Raw genomic sequence first — 18,408 nt, forward strand, 5'->3', positions numbered from 1 at the left:
TTCCACTTATTTTTTCTATTTTATTTCTTTATTTTTCAAAATTATATTTGTTGATTTTTTTTAATATTGAGCTGATTGAGAATTTGGTTTTTTAATTTTTTTCTTTAAAACATTGTTGATTGCTACAGTGTTTCTCCGCATGGTTTTTTTTCCTCCAAAATTATCTTTATTTTATTTTATTTTTTAATATTGAGCTGGTTAAAAATTACAGTTACAATATATGAGGAAAGCACTATAACTTTTTTTTGAAAATTACTGTCCATTGCTGCAGTGTTTTTTCCCATATGGTTTTTTTTATAATTTTTTTCAAATTATCCTTTTTAATTTTATTTTTTTAATATTGAGTTGTTTGTGAATTACAATTACAAGTCATTACAAATAAGGCTAAATCATGTGGGGAAGCACTGTAGCTTTCATCACAAAACACTGTGAATTGCTACAGTGTTTCCAACATGATTTTTTTTTCCTTTTTTTGGTGTTTGTTTTGTTATTTTTTTTTATAAAATTATCTCTATCGATTTTTTTTTTAATATTGAGCTGATTAAGAATTAAAATTTGTAATTTTTCTTCTTTAAAACACTGTGAATTGTTACAGTGTTTTCCCATGTGATTTTTTTATGATTTTTTTCAAAATTATCTTTGTCGATTTTTTTTTTAATATTGAGTTGGTTAAGAATTATAATTACAATAAAACTAAATCATATGAGGAAAGCGTTGTAGTTTTTCTCACAAAATACTGTGGATTGTTACAATATTTCTCTAAATGTTTTTTATTTTATTTTATTGGGAAAAGTGTTATAGTTTTCCTCCCAAAACATTGTCAATTACTACTACGTTTTTTCTCATGGGTTTTTTTCCTTCCAAAATTATCTTTGTTGGTTTTTTTTTTTAAAATATTAAGTTGGTGAAGAATTTAGCTTTGTAATTTTTTTTTTTTTATTAACTGAAAAGCTAAATCATGTGATGAAAATACTGTATCTTTCATCACAAAATACTGTAAATTGCTATAAATCATTTTGTTCAGTCTCTAAGTTTTGGATCGCCAACACAACTTTTTTTTCGTCATGAAATATTTGCTCCATCATACCTTTAATTTCTATTACTTATATAGCGCTGGTTCACAATTATAACACTATCAAGTGCATTTGTTTTATAAGCCCACGGCAGCGCGCGGGCATGTCATCTCATAATTATTAAATCAAATCCAGGAGTTGACCTTGTATGTCAAACGGGTTTGCTGGGCTAATTGCTGGTCTGGTTTTTAACCGATGCAGATAAAAAAAAACGAATAACAAACACTTGATTGTTGCGTGTAGAAGACTTGATGCCCATTCCTACCAAATCACAAATAAACAAAGAACAAGACCTGAAGGCTGAAGCCTTCTTGTACATGGGAATTTGGTAATTTCAATTTTTAAGGAAGACTTAAGATCAAGTCGTCGTCCCCATCAATAATTACTTCTTCTTTTTACATGATTCCTTCCAGCTCATTACACACAATCTATCATCCGCAGATGACTTAAGGAACACTCGATGCCCTTCCTACCAAATCACAAATAAACAAAGAACAAGACCTGAAGCCTTTTTATACAGGAAATTACCAAGTAGATGTGCACCCTCTGTAACGTCCAAGAAAATACATGGATTTGATTTTTTTTTTATTTTAAATTATTTTTATATCATTTCAATGGACTGAATAAAAAATTACCAAGTAGATGTGCACCCTCTGTAAGCCTTCTGTGCATGGAAAATTTCCAGGAAGCTAACAATGTGCACCTTTTGTGATGCCCTGAGAAAATACTTGAATTTAATTTTTTTTTATTTTTTGTTTACTTTAAATTAATTTTTGTGTGTGTTTTAATTATATTATTTTGACTTTCTGATATCAAAAATAAATTTTTTTAAAAAAAATATTATTTTGATGCATTTCTAATAAAAAAACAATTTGAAAAATAACCACTAATACAATATGAAACATGCTCTCTAACAAGTTCTTTTCAATTAAATCATCATAACCATTATAATATAATATGAAGGCAAAAGTGTCCTCCGAAAGGCAAATACTTGGATTGAAGTTATAGAAGGTGTTTACGAGTATGGTATAATTATTTTTTAAAGTATTTTTTATTTAAATATATATTAAGATAATATATTTTTTATTTTTAAAGAATTATTTTTACTATAACATATTAAAACAAACCGAAAAAAACTAAAACAAATTAATCTTAAATAAAAAATAAAAAAAATCAAAATTTATAAAAATTAACATTGTTTATAGGCAAAGATAAAATCGCCTTTCCTTCCATGTGCATGGCAGCTCCACTGGGCTGCTACGGGAAATTATAATGTATTAAAATATTGTTTTTATTTTTTAAAAAATTATTTTAATTTTAGTATATTAAAACAATTTAAAAATATAAAAATATTAAATTTTTATTTTTTTTATAAAAAAAAACAGTATATTTCTAAAAAGTGTTCTGACACATTTTGATATGACCATTATCAAAAGCAACCATTCCTTAAAAATGAAGACAGGAAATTCGTAATTTCCAGGAAAATTATAAAAGAATTTGAAGTAATAATTAATAGACTAAAGAATGATCGATGTGGGACATACAGAAGTGTTTAGTATTTTTAAAAAATATATAATAAAAAAGTTAAAGAGAAAATAACAAAAGATCAGCTACTCCGCCAAGTGAATACCTAATACATTGGATTACTCAACCAATGTGCAATCTTGTAACTGGGGAATTTCCAGGAAATCAACAATGTACGTGCAATCTTGTAATGTTCTAAGAAAATTCTTGGATTTGATGCCTATAAATTATACATATGCCTAAGGCAGGTTCTTAAACACGTAAAGCCTAAGCTACTGTTTCAAAATCAGCCTCATCTTTTTTCCTTGAGTTACTTCCGTTCTCTCCCTACGTACAGACCTACCTTGCCACCAGAGTCCTACTCTTGTTTCCTCGACTGTTTCTCCACAAAACAATGGCGTTGTTTTTCTTGTTTCTCTCTATCTTTTTGTTTGTTTTTATCTGGAGATTCATCATACGAAACTGTCATATATCTCCATCGCCATCTACTCCTTCCACCTTAACCACCGCCCAGCCACAAGTAATTAAACATGATGTCTTCCTTAGTTTCAGGGGAGAAGACACCCGTGGTGGTTTTACCAGCCACCTCTATGCTGCTTTGGACCGGAAACAAATCCGAGCTTTCATAGATTATCAGCTTCGGAGAGGAGATGAGATTTCGGCATCACTTCTGAGAACAATTGAAGAGGCCAAGCTTTCTGTGATTGTTTTTTCTGAAAACTATGCATCTTCCAAATGGTGCTTGGAGGAGCTTGCAAAGATTATTGAGCGTAGAAGAAATAATGGACAGATAGTTATTCCAGTATTCTACAAGGTGGATCCATCCCATGTAAGAAATCAAACACGAAGCTTTGGAGATGCATTGGCTAGATTGATAAAGAAGAAAGCTTTGACGATGGACAAAGAGCAGAGCTTCAGAGACGCTTTGACGGCTGCAGCCAATCTATCTGGATGGAGCTTAGGGAATTCTGAGTAAGCTCTTGACATATATCCCATGAGAAAATTTTCGTTCATTTGTTGAGGATTTGAAATTTAATTTAAAATTATTGAGAATGATGAGCTCTGTGAATCCATATTTATTTTATTTGATTTTGAAAACTTTATTTTGTAAAAACTTTATTTTTTTTATTTTAAATTAATTTTTAGTGTTTTTAAATTATTTTAATATGTTTATATTAAAAATAATTTTGGAAAAAAAATATTATTTGTAGTGAAACGCTGGTATAAATATTAAGGCTTGTATTGATATATATTAAGTGGTTGTTTGTTTTTATGTTTCAAAATGTTTTTTTTAATTATTCTTTTTATTTTAAATATTTTTTTAGTTTTTTAAGATTATTTTGATGTATTTATATAAAAAATAATATATTTTTGAAAAATAATTTTTGATCCTTACGGTAAATTTTACAAGGACAGACAATGTTTTCTTTTGTCGTTAAATAATATTCTATTTATTTGAGGTGAAAAGGATGATATGAGAAAACATCTTATGCATTTGCAGTTAATTGATTACATGTAGTTTCCAGTTTTCAACGTACGCTTGATTAATATAGAATGTCATGTATTTTTACATTAGCACTATCCTTGCCAATAATGATGCTCAATTACTCATACGTGCCTGCTACTAAAAAGTGAGTATGTTTCTATGTGTTCTTCTTATTTGCCAGGCTGGAGTTTGAATTTATTAAGAATATCGTTGGAGATGTTTTGGAAAAATTGCATGCCATGTCTTCAAGTCACACTATGGCGGGTCTACTTGGAATTGATGTTCATGTTAGCAAAGTTGAGTCTTTGTTAAATATAGAATCTCCAGATGTTCTCATTGTAGGGATATGGGGAATGGGTGGTATCGGTAAGACAACGATTGCTGAAGCTGTATGCAACAAGGTTCATTCTCAATTTGAAAGAATCTTTTTTGCAAACTGTAGGCAACAATCTGATTTGCCAAGAAGATTTCTTAAACGGCTGCTTGGCCAAGAAACTCTGAACACTATGGGCTCCTTGAGTTTTCTAGATTCTTTTGTGAGGGATAGACTTCGTCGAATTAAGGTTTTCATTGTTCTGGATGACGTGGATGATTTAATGCGTTTGGATGAATGGAGAGATTTGCTTGATGGACGAAACAATTCATTTGGTTCGGGCAGTAAAGTTCTCATAACAAGTAGGAACAAGCAACTGCTTAAGAATGTAGTTGATGAGACATACGAGGTTGAGGGGTTGAACTATGCAGACGCTATTCAACTCTTTAGCTCAAAAGCCTTGAAGAATTGCATCCCCACAATTGATCAAAGACACTTGATAATAAAGAATGTAAGGCATGTACAAGGCAATCCGTTGGCTCTTAAAGTTTTGGGTTCCTCTCTCTATGATAAAAGCATCGAAGAATGGCGCAGTGCATTGAAGAAACTAGCTCTGGACCCTCAAATCGAAAGGGCGTTGAGAATTAGTTACGATGGGTTGGATTTAGAACAAAAACCCATATTTCTTGACATAGCACATTTCTTCAAAGGACGGATGCAAGGCGAAGCAACAGGAATATTAGATTGCTTATATGGTCAGTCTGTGAATTTTGATATAAGCACGCTTATTGATAAGTGTCTCATAAGTACTGCAAAGGATTACTTTCATCGTGACAAGCTAGAAATGCATGATTTACTACAAGAAATGGCATTTAACATTGTTCGTGCAGAATCTGATTTTCCTGGCGAACGTAGCAGGTTAAGTCATCCTCCTGATGTCGTTCAATTATTGGAGGAAAATAAGGTTAAAGCTACAGCCATTAACTGTCGTTCATGTATTTGCTCAAAAGTTGATGTGTTTGAGTAGATTGTATTATTGTTTGTTTATTCTTTATTCTTGTTTAACAGGGTACTCAACAAATTAAAGGCATATCTTTGGACATGTCCATGTTATCGAGACAGATACACTTGAAATCTGATGCATTCGCAATGATGGATGGTCTTCGATTTCTCAATATCTATTTCAGTCGTTACTCCAAAGAAGATAAAATATTGCACCTTCCTCCTACTGGCCTTGAATATCTTCCTAATGAGCTGAGATATTTTTTATGGTCTAGATTCCCTTTGAAATCCTTGCCGCCATCTTTTCGTGCTGAACACCTTGTCGAGCTTCACCTAAGGAAAAGCAAGCTTGTAAAACTTTGGACAGGAGTAAAGGTATGATTTAATAGCTACAGATTATGATCAGAAATATGAAGCTGGAGGTGCTAACTTTCTAATCATGCCTTTTTCTGTTGACAGGATGTTGGGAATTTAAGAAGAATTGACCTATCTGACTCTCCATATTTGACGGAATTGCCAGATCTATCAATGGCCAAAAATTTAGTGTCCTTAGATCTTACGGACTGTCCAAGTTTAATCGAGGTTCCGTCATCTCTTCAATATCTTGACAAGCTGGAAAAAATTTATCTCTTTCGTTGCTATAATCTTAGAAGTTTTCCAATGCTTGATTCAAAGGTTCTCAGATTCCTTCTTATAAGTCGGTGCCTGGATGTGACCACGTGTCCAACGATTTCACAAAATATGGAATGGTTATGGTTGGAACAAACTTCAATCAAAGAAGTTCCACAATCAGTTACTGGCAAGTTGGAACGTCTTTGTCTAAGTGGTTGCCCAGAGATCACCAAGTTTCCAGAGATTTCAGGGGATATAGAAATATTAGATCTAAGGGGAACTGCTATTAAAGAGGTGCCCTCATCAATCCAATTTCTCACAAGACTCGAAGTGTTGGATATGAGTGGTTGCTCAAAACTTGAGAGCCTCCCAGAAATCACAGTGCCTATGGAATCTTTGCATAGCCTTAAGTTGAGTAAAACAGGCATTAAAGAGATACCCTCATCATTAATTAAGCATATGATATCTTTGACGTTTCTAAATTTAGATGGAACGCCTATTAAAGCGTTACCTGAGCTTCCCCCTTCGCTTCGTTATCTAACAACACATGACTGTGCATCACTAGAAACCGTGACATCAAGCATCAATATCGGTAGATTAGAGTTAGGATTGGATTTTACAAATTGCTTCAAATTGGATCAGAAACCACTGGTAGCAGCAATGCATTTGAAAATTCAGGTATCTCTCTTAACCCCCTTGTCTTTCTTTCTTCTCTCTTTATTGCTTGCTTCATCACATTTTCGAAATGTGACTTTTGTGTTACAGTCCGGAGAGGAGATCCCAGATGGCGGTATTCAAATGGTACTACCGGGGAGTGAAATTCCAGAATGGTTCGGTGACAAAGGAATTGGATCTTCACTCACCATGCAGTTGCCGTCCAATTGTCATCAGCTCAAGGGAATTGCTTTCTGCCTTGTCTTTCTACTCCCTCTTCCCTCCCATGACATGCCTTATGAAGTCGATGATGATATTGATGTTAATTTATATCTTGATTACCATGTTAAGAGTAAAAACGGTGAGCATGATGGTGATGATGAAGTCGTCTTAGCTTCCGGGGAAAGATGTCATCTAACATCTAAAATGAAGACATGTGACTCGGATCACATGGTTCTACATTACATGGCTCTACGTTACGAGCTCGAATTGGTAAATCGTTTACGTAAATATTCCGGCAATGAAGTTACATTTAAATTCTACCACCATGAAGTGGTCAACATGGCGAGGAAGGTAGGTAATGAGATCCAAAGGCCTTTCAAGTTGAAAAGCTGTGGGGTGTATCTGCACTTTGGTGAAAATCTACCGGCGGACACGGACGGGTACAGATATTTACCCGTTAACAAACAACGGTTCAGAAGAAAATAAATTGAGGGAGAAATAAAAGAAATTGAAAGGGAGAGAGAGTTATGTAGTTACTGCAAATTGATCTTCAATTATTACTTGGTTTTCAAGATAGCTGTAAATATTGTTATTCCCTTGCAACTGACTAACGAACTAACTTTCTGTTATTCAACTAATTTCTCAACAAACTGTAACAACCATCCATCTAACTAATGAATCATGTGCGCATTTATTCTTGCACATGCAGAATACTATAAATAAGAGAGTAAAAAAGCAATTCAATCCAAATACACTAATAGTAAACTGAAGGAAGGATTCAGTTTACTATACAAATTATGAATCACTGTCCTTGTGCTCTTCTCCACCTTAATTCACTTGTAAGTTTGGTTTTCTATTTCTACAAATAAATAAATAAATAAATATATATATATATATACACACACACACACACGTCCATGTTTTGGATCTTTGATTTCTATTTACTAACCAAATAACGAAAACTTGTTTGTCTCAAGCAATAATTAACCATCAAACACTAAAAGAACCAACTTTTTCATGGGTTCATATCAGCATTAATTCAACCAATTCTTTTCTAAATTGCAAGCCTAACCAAATTGAGATGCATTCTGCGAGCGTAATTCACAATTAGAGGCAAGATCAAGAAAACGCAGGATGTAGCTCTCCCTCTCTGTGATGAAACTTACTGATGAAACTTTCGGTGGGCTTAGAGGCAAGATCAAGAACCAACTTTATCAAAAATCACAGGAGCCACTAAAACCCATCTTTCGAAAAACACAATTAACTGATAACAAATCTTATGCAATGTATTATATAAATCTCCACTTTCAAATTGAAGTTACAATCATCTTCCACAGTTATCATATTCTCAATTGTTTGGCAAACATAAACAACAAAATATAAAAAAATATAACCAGTTAGTTGTTCCGTGACTAATGAAGAAACCAAGTTGTTCCGTGAATTCACAAACTTAAAAGTTGTTCCGTGAATTCACAGTTTTCCTATCTACTGGGCACTCTTCCTCTTTTCCACGCCTACGCTATAACTAATTCTCCGCTTGTAGACGCTGGATGAGACCAGAAGAGGGCATCTCTGATCTACCGATTCACCACTGAACGGCTTTGGCTTTCTTCTTCCCTATATAGTAAAAGATCACTTGGATTACGTTCCTGAGAGGCTGAGATACCAGATCTCTTGGTTTTTCAAACTTTAAAGAAAGAAATTAGGGCAGAATACATGGTTCTTTACTTCTTTGCTTTTGCTATTAGTTAAGTTAATACACGCACATACATGCTGGGTCTCGCCCGGGTCAACCGCGTCATGGGTCGACTCGCTGAGTTCATCGAGTTTTGCTGGTTTTTTATAATTTTTGGTTTTTTATCTAATTCGAACTGATTCAAACACCAAATCAACTGGGTTTTAGGTTGACTCACTGAGTCGGTCCGGGTTTAATAAGCTTAGAATCTCTTAACAAAATTTAAAAAGTCTGAAAATTAAGAGCTTTTTTACCAGGTTGATTACTCTGCGGAACCTATACCTCTACTTAGATTTAGCCAAGTGATCCATTGCTTGTTGAAGGCTGAATTGCCGACAGGCTTCGGACTTGATAGTTTGTTGGATAGACTACCGATTCCGGTAACTAGTCTAGCTTTGATGTCTTGTTTATGTTCATTTCACTAGTTACCATGGTCATGTCCAACAACTTGGTGAAGGCCCCAGCATGACTCAGTGACGGCAAGGCAAGGAAAATTAGGGAATGAATTAGGCAAACATTCTCTTTGCCTAATTCATTACATTATTAATAGCACTCCTGTGTTGGCGTTCCTGAGCACATGATATCAATGCACTTGATTAGAGAAATGTACAAAACTTGTTCTTTTATCTGGTATTAACATACAAAATTTGTTTTCCAAGAGGTTAGCACTGATAGAATGTTTCTTATTCTTTGTACATGTACAGCTCAGTTAAGTTATCAGAATTATACACCACACTCCAGTAAATGCCGCCTCGATGCCTATGCTTCTGAAAGATCTACTTTCTCATTTAATGGAGTCACTGATTCAGGTGATGGATTCTGAACTTTAGTTTCAGATGGTTGGGATTCAGCTTTCAGCCCCCGGTTTTGAACATCTGAAGATGAAGGTGATGTAGGTAAACCAATGCGGTTGTTTTCCAGTTTTCCTGCTGCACATGAAAATGCCTGGACTCCAAGTCTAACAGAAGAGAGCAAACGCCTTCAAATAAGCATTTGAAATCCGAGTTAATCAAGATCTCGACAATCCAAAAACTTGGTTAAACATGATCCAACAAGTGAAAAGAATCTAACTGTGAAAATGATTAAATAACTTCTAAATGTCTGGTGGAGGTTAGGAAATATGAACCTTGATACTGTCATAGGCAGTTTGGTTATCAACTAAATTTAGCAAAGACGTAAAACTTTCCCTAGGACACATGCAAAATAGATGAAGGGGATCTAGCTTAATGGTTGAATGCATGCCAATTTTACAGAATACATCAAAGGATTTGAGTACTAGCACAATATCAGAAAGTGTTAAGTTTGTTTTAACCATTATCAGCTTAGAAATCGACATCTATGTGTGTGTGAAAGAAACATTAACCAAAGCACTATAACAAATAAGAGTATACCTGACTGATGCCAATGATGGCAACAAATTGTAAGGTCTTCTCCCACTCTGAAACAAAGTTCAAGCTTGGTTGGCAAGAAGACAGTGAGGAAAGCAACAAAAAAGAAAAGAAAAAAAGAAAACCAGAATTTATATCATTGGTTCTATATAATACAACTGAACTCTTCAACATTTTGGGGAGTTGTTCTTGAAAAGTAATAGAGAGCCTGTCCATGAGGAAGCAAATGTGCAAACCTAGCAATGCATATGATGCTGCAGCAAAACCCTGTCCACGACATAAATATAGTACAAGTTAAGGATGCACTGGACATTTGCATGGTAAGCAATAGATATTTCTCAATCATGGATTGATAATTAATGAAGACGTGATGTAAACAGCATGAGTAATTCTAGTTAACCATATAGACATCTTTGTGGAAGCATGTCTTTAGACCGTACACAACCAAATGGTCTTGGCAAAGCATATTGAATGTAAATCCTACACGACCAAATGGTCTTGGCAACAAGAAAAATGTTAATTGAAATGTGAAGGTTGTTGATTTGTATGAACAAGGAGAACAACCTTCCTCCCAGATTGTAAAATGATCCAACAACTCAGCTTGTTGCATAAATCAAAATAACTTTCTGAGTTGTAAAGAATCATATCAACTTGTTTGATTGAATGTTTCAAAACGTTCATGTAGACTTGGGCTCAGATACTTGAGACACAACCTCTTGTTAATTGTTAATTTCTTACTACATTATCTGCACAACAGCTTCAAGAGTTTTTTAATCAGGTGCACCCAACATGTCAGAAAATTTACTAAAACTACAGTTCGACTAAGAATCACTTCTCCAACTGAATTCCATTCGATTCAATCTGGTGCACCAAGGAAATAATTCAATCTGACACAAAAGTCTTTAACAAGATATGCCAATTCTAACACCATTAGATTGCATAAAGACAAAGTAATCATTTTTCTCAAAATTGCTTCAGATTTGGTGCATTTAATTATCAAGAATAAACACTTGGATACTGTGCATAATTTCACTTCATAAATCTGTGCACCGTCATGCTTTGAAACATACACAATTCCTATGGCCTGCATACCCAATTTATGGTAGCCCATCAATTACATATATACAAACACTCAGGATGCACGCACATGTTCAAACAAGTGTGATTGCACATAGCACTCTTTTTATGAGTTTTTGAATCAATCTCTCTCTCTCTCTCTCTCTCTCTCTCTCAGACACACACACGCACACTTCTGTTTATGTGTTTCCATGTAAATTTACACACGCCCTGCGCAGACACAAGTACATCTCATATGCGCGTGTGTGTGCATGTTGTTCTGTGCTGTGTGGATACCATTTTGATAGTATCCACTGGGCACTAATGTGCACCCAGCAAAGCAATTTCACTCCTTTTATGTGTTTTTGAAATAAATGTCGAATTAATCAACTCTCTAGGTTTATCTCAGCTGGCTGAATATATTATTGTATAATCTACAGCTTGTCATTTGCCACACATATACTTTGAGTTGATCGATGGCTTTTGGCAAATAGAATTTTGTATTTCTAGAATTTTATACTAGTTAAGAGAATATGCAAGTCATGCAATAACCTTACCTCATTAAGTATGGTTAGCACGGTCTCAGGTTTAAGCTCCTTGACTTGGATACCTTGTTTTACCCAAGACTGGAAGCCACCTTGGACCAAGTATGGTCTCTGTCACATAAAAATGCAAACAAACAATTAGCAATATGATACAATAGGTTGTAATTCCGGATTAACAATAGACTCACCTGACAGTGCAAATTTTCTTATAATGCAGGTCACAAGGTTTAATTCCGCAAAATTCTACTATCTTCTCTATCCAAATTATATGATTAGTCTAGGAATGAACCATGGTATCATCTAGTATTCATGCATTTAACTTGTTTCTCTCCAAGCCATTTACACAACAATACACACCAGCAATCTATGGAGTGAAATAAAAGAATATTGAAATTGATTAATACATTGCAACTTCCCATTCAAGCAAGGTAGAGACTGTTTTTTTTAGAAAGAGATAGAGAAATTTTAAGGACATGAGTTAGATGTAATACTAATGCACTTTCTGATTTGTACCACTGGAGAACAACAGGAATCAAAATTGGGTTCTATCTGGTTAATATTTATACGACAGAAAAACATGCATAAGGAGTAACGGTTTTCGGCTTAACAACATTGTAAATGCACAAAAGACATTAACGTACTCTTCCCAAATCTGGTTAATATGGATATTGTTATTTGTTTCTAAGGGTTACTGGTACTGAAAAACAATCAGAAATGTTTTTTATCCCAAAGAAACTTGACCAAGGGATAGTGGATAAATTTTCTTTTTGCCCTTCTAGTTCCATGATGAATTAGATGTTTAGCCTTCTATGTAATTAAAAAAATCTTAGAGATTCCGAATACTTGGCTTAACCCCAAGCTTTCTCAAGGATCTAGCAATGCCTTTAGAACGAGAACCATCAGCATCCATAACTATTACCTGGTACCTGTCCTACAAGTATAAGAACAAAAAAATCTCTGAGACAATGTTCCTGCTTTTGAATAGTATTATCAAATAAAACCAACTTTTGGTAGAGTTATACTTGCATAGCGAAACCGAGCGGCTCGCCTAAGATCAGGAATGCCATCTCTTTCTCTGAGAACCTTTATATAAACAATGCCCACCAAGTTCAATGCCATGTTAAGAGGAAAAAAAGGAAATTAATGAGGGTGCCAGATTTGAGATTTTTTTTTACTATGATGTAATAGAAATGGGATTGAAAAGTGGATGGTAAGTAATATTTCCTAGTGAAAAGAAATTAAATATTGAAAATATGAAATGGGGTAGCTAAAAGATAGAAGGTATTAATGAACAGAGTTGAAAAAACAGTACAGACCCTTCAGTAAATGTCTGAGCAGCCAGCTTTAGTGTCTCTCATTGAGGTACTAGAATTTAACAAAAGAAACTTAAGAACATAAAAGGCCAGAAAAATTTACTCTCTTGCCTCAGGCTGGACATCAATAAGTATGGCGTCTTCCTTCCCTGCCAAGAGCTCCAAAGTTAATTGCGGAGACAAATCTCCAGAGTAACCACCATATGCCCACACCCTATAAAAACCCTTTTACTATGAACTGCTCCTACTTTATTTTTAAAGTAATATGAAGTAATATGAAGATTAAAGTTAATTCATTTTTGACATCAGCACATCAAAACAATTCAAAAACACCAAAAAAATATTAATTTTAAGCAAAAAATATTAAATTTTTGGCAAACATGAGAATCAATTCAAAACCTTCACTTAGGCACATAAGCTCTACATGATGTCATACTGACCTTTATGCTTAAACAGTTGAAGCTTAATTGATACCTTCATTCAAAACCTTCACTTAGGCACCCCAGATTTTTCAACTCAAATACATCAAACATATTATATAAAGAGGCAGACATGTCTAGGTGCACCATTTTTTTTCTTTTATGTTTTGACACCAGAATTTTTCTCTTTAGCAAAAATTCAATTATAGTCCCGGCTTGTTCTCCACCTAATTAGAGGTCATGCATCCCCAAAACTAAGGGCATAGATGAAATCCGAGGTTCAAGGATGATAGAAACTTGGCAACAACACGAATTAAATTACAGTCTAGGAAGTGAAACTCACCTGAGAATGAGAGGAACAACACTGAGTGGCAGAGCAAACAGGCAACATCTTTTGTTAACTCAATATAAACCTTATCAAAATCACCAAGCTTCCATGTTCTGCATGAAAGTAAAACTTTACAATTAAAATGCAGTTCAATCTCCAAATTTGCCCATGAAAAAAAGAGCAGTAATTAAACCAAGCTAAGTTGAATAAGGGTTATTTCCATTTCTGACAAGCAATCAACTTATAAGAGGATTCCTTGAAATTCAAAAAAAAAAAAGTAAACTCTTTCTCGAATAGTGAAAACAAATGGCATCAATGTGGATCAAAACTACGAAAGACAAGTGAGAAATGGATCCAAATGAGCAAAACTGAACCATGACCGCTTCAATTCATTATACCAAGATGAACCCTCCTTAAGTTGGCTTCTAAAAACTCAAGCTTGAGCTCCATTTTTAAATAAAATCATGAAAAACAAAGAACTCGTTCCACAAAACAACATATTCAAGTGTACAACTCACAAGTAAGTAAAACACACTCAGCTAAAACAAACCAAACCGGAGTGGATTCAGAACAAATAAACCAATTCCCCAACTGGGCCTCACAATACAATCACTAACACCATGATACTACAAAAAGTGTTGTCCAAGTACAGCATTCAACAAAAAAGATGACAATTTACAACACAGTAAGCTAGGCTAAATCATACCACCCACTACAAAAAAGGAATAAAACTTGCTCAAAATCTAGGAAACTGAAACCAATTCGAATATTGGTTTCTCTCTGCCTCTCGTTTCTTCAGGTGGGGACCGACTACAGATATCATACGGGCCCGGGGTCTGATCGAATCCAAAACCCGATTCGCTAATTGACCGATTGAGCAAAGTCAATTTCAAAACTAAGTGGTTTTAGTGTTTTATTTTTAACTAAAAACAATATTGTTTTATAAATAAATAAAAACTAGATATCTGACTTTTATTTTGCTGTGAATTAGATTTTGTTTCATAAAAATAAATAGATAAATGGGCTTTTTCATAAGTTTTTTTAATATAAAAAAACTTTAATTATAAATTAAAATTTTTATGTATGCATTAAATTGAATAAATTAATATTTGATTAATAATTAACTAAATAGAAATAAGATATTTGATTAAAAAAATATGAAAGGAAAAGTAGAAAAAAGTACAAGGATCATTTCTTAAAAATTAAATATTAAAGATGAAATTTAAAAAAAAACTAAAAAATAAAAGTTTACTCGTGTAAACATTTGAAACTCATGATCATGGTTATGAGATGGAGATCATAGAGAATGACTACTTAGAAGATAAACCTTAATAAAAAACATATAAAAAATTGCAATAAAACGATACCTCAAATAGAACTTTAAAAAAAAAACAAAGAAAAAAAATTCAAGATAGCTCGAGTTAACACGTTAACCTTGTGACTGTAACCATAAGAATAGGATAATCTCACATAAGGAAAAACACGAAGATCAATTTCAAAAAAACAAAACGTCGAGGGATATAAAAAAACTAAAGTCATCTTGTGTCAACTTTTAAAATTTATGATCTTGCTCAAGAGGCTGAAACTAACCCCATAAGGTCAAAAAAGAAGAAGCAAAATCTTCCATAAAAAATGATGAGAGATTAATTAACAAAGAAAAATGCAATAAAAAAGGAGGACCCTAAACAAAGAACATGAGGACAAAATTCAACATAAAAATTTTGAAATCAAATAATGGGGATAAAACTAAAAAACTCATTTAATCAAAGGAAAAAAAAAATTAAACAATGAAGACCAAATTTGATAAAAAATTAAATTAAACCAAGTAATTAGGAATGAAATTGAAGAAAAAAATAAATCAAAAGAAGCTAAAAAACAAAACAAATAGCAATAAAAAAAATAAAAGTGATATTTTTATTTTTAATTTTTTGAAAACAAAACTAATGTCAAATGATGAGATCAGAAAAAAATAAGCAAAAAAAATAAAATTGTTATTTCATGTTAGCTTTTCAAACTCATGATCTAGGTTATTAGACCAGGAGTACCATACATAAAAAAAACACGAAGCCTTATCCTCAAAAAATTAAACACTGAATAAATGAAAAAATTATTAATGCAAAAGAATAAAAAAAAATTAAAAATGGTAATTAAACAAATGAGGGTGAAAATTGCAATAAAAAATAAATTAGAAGACGAAACCAAATTTTTTATTAGAGGGTTAAATTAAAAATAAAAATATTTTTAATAAAAAGAAAAAAATTAGAAGAATAAGGATCAAACTAGAAAAATAATATATCATAAAATTTGATTGAATGATGAAATTAAAAAATAATAAAATTTTCACAAATGGGGCAAGAAAAAAAAATAGACATTAAAGAACAATGATCAAGTTGAAAAAAAAATATATGACAAATTGAAATTGAAGAATTAATTTGAAAAAAATAATATGTGACAGATTAAAATTAAAGGATTAAATTAAAAATAAATAAAATTTTTTTATAAAATAATTAAAAAAAATAAGGAAGAAAACTGAAATATCATCCAACAAAAATTCAACCTATAATTAAAAAAAAAAATTACTCGCTGATCACAAACCAACAAACCTCCACTAAAATGATAAAATTTAACCACTAGATACGTCAATACGTGTGGCCTTAAAAGCAGTATATATGTCTTTTTACTGCTTTAAAAAGTAAACGACCTAAATACTCACTGTTAACAACGTTATATTTTTGTATATAAAGGCTAAAAAATTTATTTTACTATGCATAAAAAATATAAAAAAAGTCACGTATATCCAGTCAAAAAATTAAGCCTTTGGTTACATATGCCCCCACTCAAATAATAAATGACCACTGGCGATTTAAAAAGACCGGGAAAGGGGAAAAAAATATATAATTAAACTATTGCAATAATTTTTCTATAGTATTTTGGTAACATGTTCTATTGTTTCTATTAATTAAAAAAATCATTAAAACTGACTTAATTGAGTGTTATTTAATCAGATTATGAATTGATATATTGATCCACTCTAATTTTACCAGATTAACATCGATTTTGATTTGGCAAAAAAAAAATAAAAAATTTCTAACCCAAATTACATTTTGAGTCAAGAACTCCCCAATTACTCCGTCAAGAGTCCACCAAGTTAATTGTAAGTCACCAAGCAAATTACAATTAATTTTCTATTTGTTGTCTGAGTTGCCGTGACACTTCTCAGTTCTCACCATTCTGGGCTGGCCGAATGGAGACCTGCAACTTTACAAAAGAGTTTATGTATGTCTTGTAATTTGCTTTAAATAAATGTAAAATAGTTGTAGGATGGTTTTCTTAATCAAATTAAAAGGATACACTTTTTAATTTATTTTATTTTTATAACATGTCATGTATTGTATTCTCAATATCAGTTACTTGTAGATAGCTCTCGTCAGAAGCAGCTGGAAATGTTTCTTGGGATGAGACTTTTCCAGCATCTTCCATCAGTTCCAGTTCAACCTCTAAATGTATGTTGTGTATTCTCAGTATCAGCTACTTATTCCGGGATTCCTTCACGCAACCCATGTTTTCTTTGGTAGATTCTTTGCTCCTGCCAAAGCAGCAATACCAGTTTCATTAGGACCATAAAGTCACTTGTTGGTTAGCTCTATTCTTCATGCCTGCTCTCTTCCTCGTTATCTTTGTTTTCTTGAAGGGAAGGAGTTTCTTTTGTGCACCTTTATATTCATAACCCTTGCTTAGAGCACCTCGCAATTAAATCCCAAAGCATTTCGAATTTGATAACATTATCATGTCTGACACTTGATGTTTTCGTTCATTTACTTTCCGTTGACTCCATGTTCTTTAACTAGGATGTGCTCATATGTCTTATCATTCTATTTTACCTCAAAACTTGTGTTGGAAACATTCCTGTAATGCAAATATCAGATTCATGGTTTGGTGCCAAGATCTCTATCAATCAGCTCATAAAGTACTCAATTTAGTTGTGTATTAAATCCAATTCATGGTTTGGTGCCTTCTCGGCCTTCTGGTTTCCTTCTCAAGCCAGTTCCTAACATGAGTCCAAGTTCCAATGGTGGATCAAGTCCTCTGAGTTTCAAGAGAAAAGACTTGATATGGGTAATTATCTGCTTATTCTTTGCATCACAAGTAAATGATATGCAAGTTATGAAACTCACACAATATCTTTCAAGTTGAAAAATCTTCTTCTAGGTTTTTTTCTTCTCTTTTCATGTTCTTTCTACTCTACGAGAGAGGAAATTGAGTGCGGCCATTGGATTTTTGGCTTCCTTTCTTCTCTATCCTTGTTTTTGACCAAGAACTTTTCCTTCGTTTCGCTACCCCTGTTGTTTTACATTTTCCTCTGATAATTTCCTCCTACCAAATAGACTAGAATTCTAAAAAGCGTTGGCTTCTGAATGGACTATGGAGCAACTGTGAAGTTGTCAAAAGGCCTTGATAAATTCTGTAAGAACACAGCAATTCTTTGTTTTTGTAGATTTCAATTTTTCCCACTTGGCTGGGATCTCTATCCTCCATATATAGACATGTTAAATTTCACTCTCCCCCCCTCCCCCTCCCCTTCACTACAAATTCCTAGTCATCATGGGAGATGATGCTCAAACATGAAGCATGGCACTACCCTGTGGCTGCCAATGCAGGGTCTCAAAGTCCCGACCGGTGGATTTTTAAGCCGTGTATTTATTCTTGGATATGGCAGTCTTAATTCTACAGAACTGAA

At 33.2% G+C, this 18,408-nt stretch overlaps 2 protein-coding genes across 2 annotated transcripts in view; one reads left to right on the top strand and one right to left on the bottom strand.

Annotated features, from left to right (window-relative positions):
- LOC18108543 (disease resistance protein RPV1) overlaps positions 1-7,372 on the top strand; it is a 22,731-nt gene extending 15,359 nt beyond the window's left edge. The window contains exons 3-6 of the mRNA XM_052449403.1: positions 4,806-5,360; positions 5,465-5,773; positions 5,858-6,688; positions 6,776-7,372. Of these exons, the coding sequence (XP_052305363.1) occupies positions 4,806-5,360; positions 5,465-5,773; positions 5,858-6,688; positions 6,776-7,372 (2,292 nt within the window). The remainder of the gene's footprint in view (positions 1-4,805; positions 5,361-5,464; positions 5,774-5,857; positions 6,689-6,775) is intronic.
- Positions 7,373-9,217: 1,845 nt separating this feature from the next.
- LOC112325343 (uncharacterized) lies at positions 9,218-13,781 on the bottom strand. The gene is made up of 8 exons (XM_052449442.1): positions 13,686-13,781; positions 13,027-13,072; positions 12,633-12,693; positions 12,530-12,541; positions 11,623-11,721; positions 10,166-10,276; positions 10,013-10,059; positions 9,218-9,600 (listed from the first exon to the last, which is right to left on the bottom strand). The coding sequence occupies exons 3-8, from the start codon at positions 12,675-12,677 to the stop codon at positions 9,381-9,383; spliced, it is 534 nt and encodes a 177-aa protein (XP_052305402.1). The 5' UTR covers positions 12,678-12,693; positions 13,027-13,072; positions 13,686-13,781; the 3' UTR covers positions 9,218-9,380.
- Positions 13,782-18,408: the final 4,627 nt, after the last annotated feature.

Source organism: Populus trichocarpa, chromosome 19 (assembly GCF_000002775.5).
Source record: "Populus trichocarpa isolate Nisqually-1 chromosome 19, P.trichocarpa_v4.1, whole genome shotgun sequence".
Taxonomy (NCBI): Eukaryota; Viridiplantae; Streptophyta; class Magnoliopsida; order Malpighiales; family Salicaceae; genus Populus; species Populus trichocarpa.

Bases quoted from the DNA above. Each gene is read 5' to 3' on its own strand.
- LOC112325343 (XM_052449442.1), bottom strand. From the start codon at position 12,677: ATGGCATTCCTGATCTTAGGCGAGCCGCTCGGTTTCGCTATGCAA. The intron at 10,060-10,165 runs GTATTATATAGA...ACTTTGTTTCAG, and splicing joins AAATGTTGAAGAGTTCAGTT to AGTGGGAGAAGACCTTACAA. The intron at 9,601-10,012 runs GTATACTCTTAT...GCTTATTTGAAG, and splicing joins CCATCATTGGCATCAGTCAG to GCGTTTGCTCTCTTCTGTTA.